The sequence below is a fragment of the Artemia franciscana genome, chromosome 1 (genome assembly GCF_032884065.1).
Source record: "Artemia franciscana chromosome 1, ASM3288406v1, whole genome shotgun sequence".
NCBI classification, from domain to species: Eukaryota; Metazoa; Arthropoda; class Branchiopoda; order Anostraca; family Artemiidae; genus Artemia; species Artemia franciscana.
Window position 1 is genome coordinate 3,490,082 of NC_088863.1, and position 12,405 is coordinate 3,502,486.

At 33.6% G+C, this 12,405-nt stretch overlaps 1 protein-coding gene across 4 annotated transcripts in view; it reads left to right on the forward strand.

The window, feature by feature from the left end:
• LOC136043983 (coiled-coil domain-containing protein 50-like) overlaps window positions 1–12,405 on the forward strand; it is a 200,203-nt gene that overhangs the window by 158,911 nt on the left and 28,887 nt on the right. For all 4 annotated transcript variants that reach the window (XM_065729091.1, XM_065729085.1, XM_065729079.1 and 1 more), the window contains one exon: window positions 10,899–11,070. In XM_065729091.1, the coding sequence (XP_065585163.1) occupies window positions 10,899–11,070 (172 nt within the window). The remainder of the gene's footprint in view (window positions 1–10,898; window positions 11,071–12,405) is intronic.

Sequence of the window (12,405 nt, forward strand, 5' to 3'; positions counted from 1 at the left end):
TGAGCATTTCGATGCTCCAAAACCATAGCAAATCAAGGTGGATAGGTAGGTAGGTAGGTTTTATTTCTTACCATGCAAATACAAGATAAATACTATAGTCTGTATATAACCATACGAAACATTTTGAGCATTTCGATGCTCCAAAACCATAGTAAATCAAGGTGGATAGGTAGGTAGGTAGGTTTTATTTTTATCCATAATATAAACATAACTAAAAATGACACTACTAATAAATTATTGCAGACAAAAGAAAGTCTTAAGGACTCTCTTTTTGCTTTCTTTTCTTTCTGCAAAGGCCATAATAGTCTTGGTAAGTACAGTAGATAGTACAATTATGAAAAAACACTTTTATGCATACTTGGACACATGGGAGGGGGGGGCTATAGGAGCCCTACTTTGAGATTCATCCTATGGGCCTCCTACGAAAATCTCAAATGATGGCCTTTTTTGTATTTCAATCCTCCCTTCCCCTCGCAAAGGATGTTTTTATTCTTTTAATGTGAATCTTTTACGAATATCTGCTTTTATATATACATATATATATATATATATATATATATATATATATATATATATATATATATATATATATATATATATATATATATAAAGTATCGTTTTTTGATATGACGCATGCGACAATATAAAAGGAACTTAACAAAGTATAAACTACCAAGTGTAATTTGTCTATCGACAAAAAGGTGTTTTAATTCGTTTCATAATCCCCAGAGGACAACTAAACAACATAGAGCATCAAACGTGACAAAACCAATCTGAGCAGTTAACGTAAAGGGTTTTTGAAAATGCCTAAAGCAATGATAACCGAAAATGAAGAACAAATATATATAGCTGAATAGTTCCATCGGGAACAATTAGAACGAGTCAAAAATGGAAGTGAAGAACAAAGAAACATTCGGTTCGAAGATAAACGGCAGCAAGAATTAAAACCACTCAAAACAAAATAAAGAACAAAGAAACATATGGTTCGAAGATAAACGGCAGCAAGAATTAAAACCACTCAAAACAAAATAAAGAACAAAGAAACATATTGTTCGAAGATCAGCGGCAGCAAGAATTAAAACTACTCAAAACAAAAGTGAAGGACAAAGAAACATACGGTTCGAAGATAAGCGGCAATAGGAATTAAAACTACTCAAAACAAAAGTAAAGAACAAAGAAATATACGGTTCAAATATAAGTGGCAGCAGCAATTAAAACTACTCAAAACAAAATGAAGAACAAAGAAACATACGGTTCGAAGATAAGCGGCAGTAAGAATTAAAACTACTCAAAACAAAAGTGAAGAAAAAATAAACACACGGTTCGAAGATAACCGGCAGCAAGAATCAAAACTAATCAAAACAAAAGTGAAGAACAAAGAAACATGGTTCGAAGATAAGCTGCAGCAAGAATTAAACTACTCAAAACAAAAGTGAAAAACAAAGAATCATACGGTTCGAAGATAAGCGGCAGCAAGAATTAAAACTCCTAAAAAACAAAGGTGACGAACAAAGAAATATTCGGCTAAAAGATATGTCACAGCAAAGAACAAGGAAATATGCGGTTTAAAGATAAGCGACATCAAGAATTAACAAGCAATCGCGAGAAAGCGAGTTTCAGAATGTAAAACAAATGGAGTGAAAAGCAAAAAATTATGCTGTTTGAAGACAAAACCCTTCAACGTCCTATGCGTCCCCTGGGGAGCCCCCTGTTTTCCCGAGTAAAGAGTAGCAAACAAAGCTGATTCATTTGGAGGTTGCTACCTACAACGAGAATCAACATATTCAAGTCTACCACATGCCGAGTGTCGGGGCCCGGCTTCGAAATCGGCTACATAGTTGTTTTTGTTGTTTTTTTTCTCGTCGTATTTCACACGCAAAAAAAGTATCTAATATGTGCTACAACGGAATTTCGTTCATGCACCCATACATTTGGGGGCGAACACAGACATCCTATCGTTATGACTTTTTTCTAATATAAGTATAATTGTCAATCATTTTTATTTGTATGTGCTATCATAGAACTAATAAATATTATGTATTTAGAATAAGCATATATATATATATATATATATATATATATATATATATATATATATATATATATATATATATATATATATATATATATATATATATATATATATATATATATATATATATATATATATATATATATATATATATATATATATATATATATATATATATATATATATATATATATATATATATATATATATATATATATATATATATATATATATATATATATATATATATATATATATATATATATATATATATATATATATATATATATATATATATATATATATATATATATGGGTATTTGTCTATTATATCGTATTTTATAAACAATTTTATACGATTATTACGCTTTCATTCCGAGCAAGCTTGTTTTTTTTACCAAAGTTCACTGATTACTTACTGTACACTTATAGTAAAATGTCGAAAATACTTACTTTCTTGTTTTTTAATCAGTCTTTACCTTTCCTCGTCAATTATCTGAAAATAGATTCCTGGGGGATGTTGAAGAAAAGAATTGTGAAAAGTAAAGAAAATTGTCAAAAACGGGGAGTATTTCTGCCTGATTCTTGCGCTATATTTGGAAATGACAAGTCGAAAGGACGATTAATTGAAGTTTACCTTTTCCTATTTCTAAAGAAAAATTTTCGTCAGGGTCACCCTTTTTCATTATGATAATTTTGACGTACCATCCTTATGTTCGTTCACTTAACGTTCATATAACGTTCACTTAAAGTTCGTATTGTTATATTCATAAGTTCTTAACCAACTGGAAACCTAGAATATTTAAAATTTTACTAGGTGGTTTTATAAATCTTTTTTTTTTTAGGCTTCTGCTTATTTCTTATTTTTATTTTATTATTTTATAATTGATATGATTTTGTCTATTTTGTTGAATCAGTGTTCGATAATACTGGATACTGGGAGCAGATGGCAAAATATACTTACTGGCTTTTTTTTTTTCTTCTTTTTTTTTAGTTGATCTTCACCTTCCCTCACCAGTTATTCGGAAAAAAAAGATTCTTGGGGATGCATTTTGAAAAGTAAATGAAATTATCAAAAACAGGGGAATTTTACTACTACTAATAATAACTCACTGCAGCACCAAGCCGCCTGAGGCCAACACAGCTACGCACGCTCCTCCTCCAATCCAATCTATTCAAGGCTTCCCTCTTTACGCTTTCCCAGGAAGTTCCCATTTCCTTTAAATCTTTTTTATGACATCCTCCCATACCAGACGAGGACGACCTGCTTTCCGTTTACCCACAGACGGATGGCCAAACAGGACATTCTCAGGCAATCTGTCATCCTTCATCCGCAGAACGTGGTCTGGCCGTCTCAACCTTTCTTTCATTATAGCCCTAGAAGGCGGGATTGAACCACATTTTTCGTACAACCTACTGTTTGAAATATTGTCAGTTAGCCGGGTACCCAGAACAATACGTAGGAAATTTCTCTGGAAAACTTCTAGTAACTTTTCACCCGCTTTTCGGAGCGCCCATGCTTCAGAGCCATATTTGACCACTGTCATCACTGTAGCTTCCAATATTCTAATCTTGGTTTGCAGACTTTCTCTATTTCTAGATGTCGCAAGTCTTCAGTAAAATTAATTGAAGTATATCTTTTTAATTGAAGTATATATTTTTTTACGAAAAACTTTCATCAGAGTCCTCCTTTTCCTTTGTTATCTAAAATCGTGTGTATTTTCTTTGGCTGATTAATATAGCGAATTGTTAATACAGTACTGATCAACAGTCTTTAGATAATAAATGAAGCGCTAACGGTGTTATGTTGTTTTTTTTTCGATGTAGGTATCATAAAACGAAATAGAAAAGTTCTTCTGAATTTTCCAAATGTAGTAATCTTCTAGCAAATTTTTGCCGGTTTATTAAATAATAGAAAAAGGGACAAACTGAAACTATCATAACTCCTAAAGTAAGCTTCTCAGAGATTGTGTAGTGGCAGGCTCGTGTAGAACATGGAATTATCTCTGATAAAACCTGATAAAACCTGATAAATTATCTCTGATAAAACAGAATATCATCTCTGAGTAAGGAGCGACCCGGCTCAATAGTAACCAAAACTCTAAAAAATTGAATTTTGATATCAATAACTACATCAAAAGAATCACATTTTAATGCTGGTTTCAAATATATAAGTTTCATCAAGTTTAGTCATACCCATAAAAAGTTACGAGCCTGAGAAAATTTGCCTTATTTAGGAAAATTCTTATGACATACTGTAGAAGTTTCAAGCTCCTATCTACAAAAATGTGGAATTTTGTATTTTTTGCCAGAAGACAAATCACGGGTGCGTTGTCTATTTGTTTTTTTGTTTGTTTGTTTTTTTTTCCCCAGGGGTCATCGTATCGACCAAGTGGTCGTAGAATGTCGCAAGAGGGCTCATTCTAACGGAAATGAAAAGTTCTAGTCCCCTTTTTAAGTGACCAAAAAAATTTGAGGGCATCTAGGCCCCCTCCCACGCTCATTTTTTTCTCAAAGTCAACGGATCAAAATTTTGAGATAGCCATTTTGTTCAGCATAGTCGAAAACCATACTAACTATGTCTTTGGGGATGTCTTACTCCCCCACAATTCCCTGGGGGAGGGGCTGCAAGTTACAAACTTTGACCAGTGTTTACATATAGTAATGGTTATTGGGAAGTGTACAGACGTTTTCAGGGGGATTTTATTTTGTTTGGGGGTGGGGCTGAGGAGAGGGGGCTATGTTGGAGGATCTTTCCTTGGAGGAATCTGTCATGGGGGATGAAAAATTCAATGAAAAGGGCGCAGGATTCTCTAGCATTACTATAATAAAATATTCAAAAATAAATATGAAAACTTTATTTCAAATGAAAGAAAGAAGTAGCATTGAAACTTAAAACGAAGAGAGATTATTAGGCATATGAGGGGTTCTAAAAATACTTTAGCATAAAGAGTGAGGTATTTAGGAGAAGATAAATAACTTGCTCTTTATGCTAAAGTATTTTTAGTAATTTCAACTATTTATTCTACGGCCTTTCTGATTCAGGGGTCATTCTTAAAGAATTGGGAGAAAAGTTAAGATTTAGTGTAAAGAGCGAGGTATTAACAAGGGTACAAACCCCGTCGTATACATAATAAAAATTTAAGGTTATGAAAGTTTGTTACGTAAGTTAATTCTTAAGTTACGTATATTTTTTACTAATAAAAACGTTCGTTAAAAATTAAAAGTTCTAGTAGCCTTTTTAAGTAACAGAAAAATTGGAGGGCAACTAGGCCTCCTTCTCCACCCCTTATTTCTCAAAATCGTCTGATCAAAACTAAGAGAAAGCCATTTAGCCAAAAAAGAATTAATATACAAATTTCATTTTAATAATTTATGTGCGGAGAGCCAAAACCAAACATGCATTAATTCAAAAACGTTCAGAAATTAAATAAAAAAAAAAACTGATTTTTTTAGCTGAAAGTAAGGAGCGACATTAAAACTTAAAACGTACAGAAATTACTCCGTATATGAAATGGGTTGTCCCCTCCGCAATCCCTCGCTCTTTACGCTAAAGTTTGACTCTTTGCCACAATTCTACTTTTTAAAACAATTAAAAGCTTTAGCGTAAAGAGCGAGGGATTGCGGAGGGGACAACCCATTTCATATACGGAGTAATTTCTGTTCGTTTTAAGTTTTAATGTCGCTCCTTACTTTCAGCTAAAAAATCAGTTGTTTTTTTTATTTAATCTCTGATAAAACCTGAAGCCAAAGCTCAGTTTCTCTTCTAGATTTCTAAGAAATAATTCCCGAAATATGTATCTTGCAGGTGCATTTTCTTCTAGATTTCCTTGAAACAATTTCGAAAAAAATGTATTTTGAAATTCAGAGTTTTAATTTCCTTTGTTTTTTCTTGAATTTTTATTTCTCAAATCGAGTTTGCTAAAACTTTGTGGACGTATGAAGCTTGGCCAGACTTCCGGCTGTAATCCTACGCACAGTATGTGGAAGGAGAGGGGGCTTACTTAAATTTTGTCTTCAACATATCTTCCACAAGGATTTTTGGACCTCAAGAAAATTTAATTGGAAATAATATGGTTGGGTCACGAACCTACGTTACAGATCCAAACATAAAAATTTCAAGCCCATTTGATCAAAGAACCAAATTTACCAAAGAATACTGTGGTTGGGTCACGAATATACGGTACAGATTTCAACCAATAAACTTAAAACCTATTTTATCAAAGAACCAAATTTGCCAAAGAATAATGTGGTTTGCTCACGAACATACGTTACAGAGAAACTAATAAATTTAAAGCCCATTTTATCAAAGAACCAAATTTACTAAAGTATAATGGGGCTGGGTCATGAAAATGCGTTACAGATCCAAACCAACAAACTTAAAACCTAATTTATCAAAGAACAATATTTTCCAAAGAATAATGTGGTTGCGCCGCGAACATACGGTACAGAACCAAACTAGTAAATTAAAGCCCACTTTATCAAAGAACCGAATTTAGCATAAGATAATGTAGTTGGCTCACGAACATGCTCTACAGACCTAATCCAATAAAATGTAAAGCCCACTTTATCAAAGAACCAAATTTAAAGAATAATGTGGTTGGCTCACGAACCTACGTTATAGATCCAAACCAATAGATTTAAAGTCTATCAAACAGTTCGTGGTAACGAACTGTAGTAAGGAGCGACCCGACTCAATAGTAACTGAAACTCTAAAAAGCGGAATTTTGATACCAATAGTTACATCAAAAGAATCGCATTTTAATGCTGATTTTAAATATATAAGTTTGATCAAGTTTAGTCTTACTCATCAAAAGTTAGGAACCTGGGAAAATTTACGTTATTTTAGAAAATAAGGGGAAACACCCCTTAAAAGTCATGGAATCTTAACGATAATGACACCATCAGATTCAGAGTATCAGAGAACCCTATTGTAGAAGTTTCAAGCTCCTATATACAAAAATGAGGAATTTTGTATTTTTTGCCAAAAGATAGATCACGGATGCGTGTTTATTTGTTTGTTTGTAGTTATTTTTTTTCGAGGGGTGATCGTATCGACCCAGGGGTCCTAGAATGTCGCAAGAAGACTCATCCTAACACAAATTAAAAGTTATAGTGCTCATTTTAAGTGACAAAAAATTGGAGGGCCCCTAGGCCCCCTCCCACGCTCATGTTTTTCCCATAAGTCGCCGGATCAAACTTTTAATTAGCCATTTTATTCGGCATGGTCGAAAAACCTAATAACTATATCTTTGGAGACGACTTACTCCCCCACAGTCCCCGTGGGAGGGGCTGCAGGTCACAAACTTTGAGCAGTGTTTACATATAGTAATGGTTATTGGAAGTGTACAGATGTTTTCAGGGAGATTTTTTTGGTTGGGGGGAGGAGGTTTTGAAGGGAGGGGTTACGTGGGGGATCTCTCCATGGTGGAAGAGAATTTCCACGCAGGGGGTGCAGCTTTTTATCATTGTTTAAAAAAACAATGGCAAAATAAATATGAAAAAGTTTTTTCAACTGAAAGTAAGAAGCAGCATTAAAACTTAAAACGAACAGAAATTGTTTACGCATATAGAGTTCATTTCCTCCTAATACCCCGCTCTTTACGCTAGTATTTTTAGTAATTTCAACTATTTATTCTACAGCATTTGTGATTCAAGGGTTATTCTTAAGGAATTGCGACACAATTTAAGCTTTAGGGTAAAGAGTGAGGTGTTGACAAGGGGGAGACATATAAGAATATAAAAGTTTGTTACGTAAGTTAATTCGTAAGTTGTATATTTTTTACTAATAAAAATGTTCGTAAAAAATTAAAAGTTCTAGTTGCCTTTTTAAGTAACCAAAAAAATTGGAGGGCAACTAGGCCTCCTTAAGTTTTTTTTAACTGAAAGTAAAGAGCGACATTAAAACTTAAAACGAACAGAAATTACTCCGTATATGGAAGCGGCTTTTCCCTCCTGAACGCCCCGCTCTTTACGCTAAAGTTTTTTACTGTTTTAAAAAGTTTAAAGAGTCAAACTTTTTCTTATCTAATTTTACCAAAGAACTAGGAAACTAACATTTAAAAAAAATCTTCTAAAAGGAACTTTTGAGTATTTTTATTAGGAAATCTACATTCACCATTAGCTGACACAATAGTATAACATTGAAAGACTAAACTATCTAGAAATAAATATTCATAATTGTGAAAATAATCTTCACGTTTATGAGTCTAAAATTTGTTTTTTGAATCACTCTTTATCTATTTTAGTTAATTGCATTTATTCTACTTCGAGAAAATGTTTGAAAAGTAAATGAAGCTTTTTAATAGAGTGGAGAATTTTCTCTTGCAACTTTGCTCTATTCTTAGAAATGATAATCCCCACGGGAGATAAATTTATAAATTTGAGTTTTCCCTTTTCCTTCTTTCTGAAGTCTCAAAGAAAAATCACCTAGTCAGTTCTGATTCAAGTAAATAACCGAACAAGTTCGTCATTTTATGGATAACGTGATTCCAGAAATGAAATGACATTGATTTTTTTTTTTTTTTTTTTTTTTTTTTTTGAGAGTAGAAATCCTTCCAAGATTACAACTCCAGTGAGCTTGGATAGGTTGGAAATAGTTCCGATCTGTTGCACTCACTCTTTAATTCATTAGGGTCTGAGAATGGGGGCGCCAATTCACAAAAGTTTAGGGGAAGGGGAAGTGATTTTTTCAGTTTGTTTTAACAAAGATACAAAAAAGTATCTAGGGGGGGCAACTTGTTTTGTTTTGCTTTCTATTGAAAATAGCAGAAAGGGTATTCTACATATAAAATATTAATATAAAATAGCAATTAATCCTTTCCCTCCAATTTGTACACATGGGTGAAGAGTAAAATATATTTTTAATTATCGGCTTTTTGGTAGTAGGGAATCTACTGAGACCTTGTCAAGAATGCAGTTTACGACGGTATCTTGCAATTTTCATGTTTTGAAATAAGTGACATGTTTTTTGTAGATTTTATGAGTTTCTCAACTTCACTTATATTCAATAAGGATAGTTTCTATGTGAGGTAAATTTGAAGTTTTAAACAAACCAAAAGATTTTCTCCTCAATGGACTTTGCCTTATGGTGTCGGGTAAAATGCATTACCAGGACTTCTTGAATACATTACCCGGCATTTTATCTTCTTTTTTGAACCGGGGCTGAAAACACCATTTTTTGCATTTTATAGAATACCTTCTTATACTTTGAAAAAAATGGCGATGGGGTATCCAACCTAGCGTAGTTCAATTTATTAAAAGTTAAGATATAAAATATCTTCTTTTTTTCTGGTTTCCGCTTGTGAAAAATGTATTGAAGTCTTGATGCCAAGAATTTCTTTTACGATCATGTTGGTTGGATCTGACGTGTCGATTTCTATAACTCATTCAAGGAACTATAAATGGGTGTTCTATATATATATATATAATATATATATATATATATATATATTTAGTATATTGGTTACTTATTCCAGAATTGGGGTTTAAGGGGTGGATTTTTAATAGTGCTTCCTCTTTCCTGCTTGTTATGGTCATCTATAGCTATTGTGGTTCTGTATACTGAAGTTGGGCCACACATTCAATATACTGAATAGGGCCGCAATTAGTGATAAGGAAAGAGTTACAGAGAGATGGGCAGAAGATTTTGAGAATGTGCTAAACCGAGATAGAGTTGCAGGAAAAGATATAGAAGAAAATTAAAAAAATCGTGATAACGTGGATGTGAAGGAAGATTTGTTTTCCGAGGAATTATTAGCGACAGTATTGAAAGGATTAAAAAATAATAAGGCTCCAGTTGCGGATACTGTGGTAAAGGATTTTCTTATATTTGGTGACTCTGAGGTTAGAAATAAGGTACTGAAGTTTATGAATATGGTTTTTGAAAAAGGGGAAATACTTAGCGATTTTAGGAAAACCCTAATTTAACCACTGTATTAAAAAGGTGAAAAGAGTGAGTGTGGTAACTGCGTACGCATTAGCCTAGTCTATGTTGGTAGCAGTTAATTAGTAATATGATTCTTTTTAGACTGAGAAATGCTTTAGAAATAGTGATAGGGAAGAACAGTGCAGTTTTTAGAAAAGATCTTCCGACGAACCTAGGCTCAGGGGTGTTTTTTCACAGTTAAAATTTTTTTGGAAGAACAGGAAGATAAGTTTGCAAACCAAGATTAGAATATTGGAAGATACAGTGATGGTAGTGGTCAAAAATGGTTCTGAAGTATGGGCGCTTCGATAAGCGAATGAAGATTTGCTAAATGTTTTCCAGAGAAATTGCCTACGGATTGTTCTGGATGCCCGGCTGACTGACCGTATTTGAAACAGTAGGTTGTTCGAAAAGTGCGGTTCAATCCCGGTTTCTAGGGCTATAACGAGAGAACGGTTGATATGGCTAGAGTATGTTCTGCGGATGAAAGATGACGGATTGCCAAAGATTGTCCTTTTAGGCCAACCGTCTAGGGTTAAACGAAAGCAGGTCGTCCGCGGTTGGGGTGGGAGGATGTCATAAAGAAGGATTTAGGGGTACATGGGAATTTCCTGGGAGGTTATAAAGAGAGAGGTTTTAATAGATTGGGATGGAGGAGGGGTGTGTGTAGCTATTTTGGCATGAAGTTTCTTGGTGCTGCTGTGAGTTATTAGTAGTAGTTGTATACCAAAGCTACAGGGGAAGCTGTCTTCGTCCCTCCGAAGCTTAAATATTTTTTAGGTAAAGTGTAAAAAAAAAACTCTTAGGATTAAAATTTTCTGTAGCGATTGCCTCTCTATATAAAAAGGGGGGAATCATAGCTCTTGCCACTCCCCTTGGTAAGATCCTGGCTATTTCCGTTTCTTATTAGCTTGAAATTAGTTCCAAACATGATTTTAGGTATTTCGGTGCATCTTCTTTGGCGTGCCATTCCTCTTCGACACCACCATACCCCCAGAAATACGGTCATCCTGTGGCGAATAGATATAAGTTGAGTGATGCAGTTTTTTCAGCGAATAGTGAACCTGTTGAAGAAGAAGAATTCAGGCACGTTCAAGAAGAACAGGACGCGGTGAGTTTACCTAGGCCTTAGCCTTAGGACCTTTACCTAGACCTTTACCTAGCCTTAGGAAAGTAGAAGTGGTTAATATTTTGACCAAACTTTTATTTTATTTCATTTTTTTAATAAAAAAAATTTTTTTAACAAGAGCTGCCAACGACTGTTGGCCCCAGAAGAAGCCTAACTTGTTGGGGGCCTAACAGCACAGTGACAGTACACTAGAAATACCAGATAAACCAGACACACAGTACACTAGATAAAACAAAATAAACAATACACATAAAAAAAAATGAGAACGTAAATATCGTTTTATTGAAATGCGTCATTTGCGTTTATTGAAAACGGTTAAACAGTCCTTGGAAAGGATTATTAAAATTAAACTGAATATTTCACATATTATGATATTAATTGGTGAGAGCTCAGCAGTTCAAGACTGTAATTTTTACTTTTATTTTTAATGTTATGAGTACAAAATTTTATTTTCACATTTGTAATATAGTTATTTTTTAGTAAATGACGTTTTTTTTGCTTTAAATTTTTATAGTTTTTAGTGGTTTTGTTTGTTTTAAGTTTGACTGGAATATTCAAGCTGAATGTTCAACCTGATTATTCAGCCTGAACCTGAGTTTAAGTTTTACCGGTTTTAAGATTTATTTATTTATTTATATTAGTACCTGTCATATAATTGTTTGCTATGTTTGATAGTTTAATTTAAGTTAGTTTTGGGTTTCATTTATTCTTTAATAGTAATTTCTGGTCATTTTGAGTAAATTATTTTTGCTGGTCTTTTAATATTCCCCATTTCAAAATCAAGATTGTTTTTTTGTTTGTTTGTTTTTTTCAACATAAAAGTTTCAAAATCGATTTAGCTCAACACACTCCTCAACATTTCCCGAAACTTTGCCTCAATACCATTAGCCTTTTTAGACAACCCCAGGATCGAACAGTCCCCCTTTCCTAGATAAATCGTGCATGCAAAAATGGACAAAATATATAAATTACATTCCTTGCCCCTGGGCTATTGGGACATGGCATCCCCAGAGGCATAGCTATTAAACGTTATGACTATTTCGAATAAAATAGCTTTTTGAGATCTCTGTGAGTGTTAAAGGGAGTATCTAAAAAGGCAAGAGGAAGAGGGGGTCCTTCGTTCCTTTTTCAGCATCCCTCTTAACCTGCCTTTAAAGTTTCGACTTAACACCTTTAACCGTTCCTTAAATATTGTTGCTGTGTCCTTTGGACAACCATCCTGTATATAGTGTACTTTGATTTTGTTTCAGATGCCCCTCAACATTTTCGAAAAGTTTTACCCTAATATTTTTAGCCTTTTTGGTGACCCAGGATCAT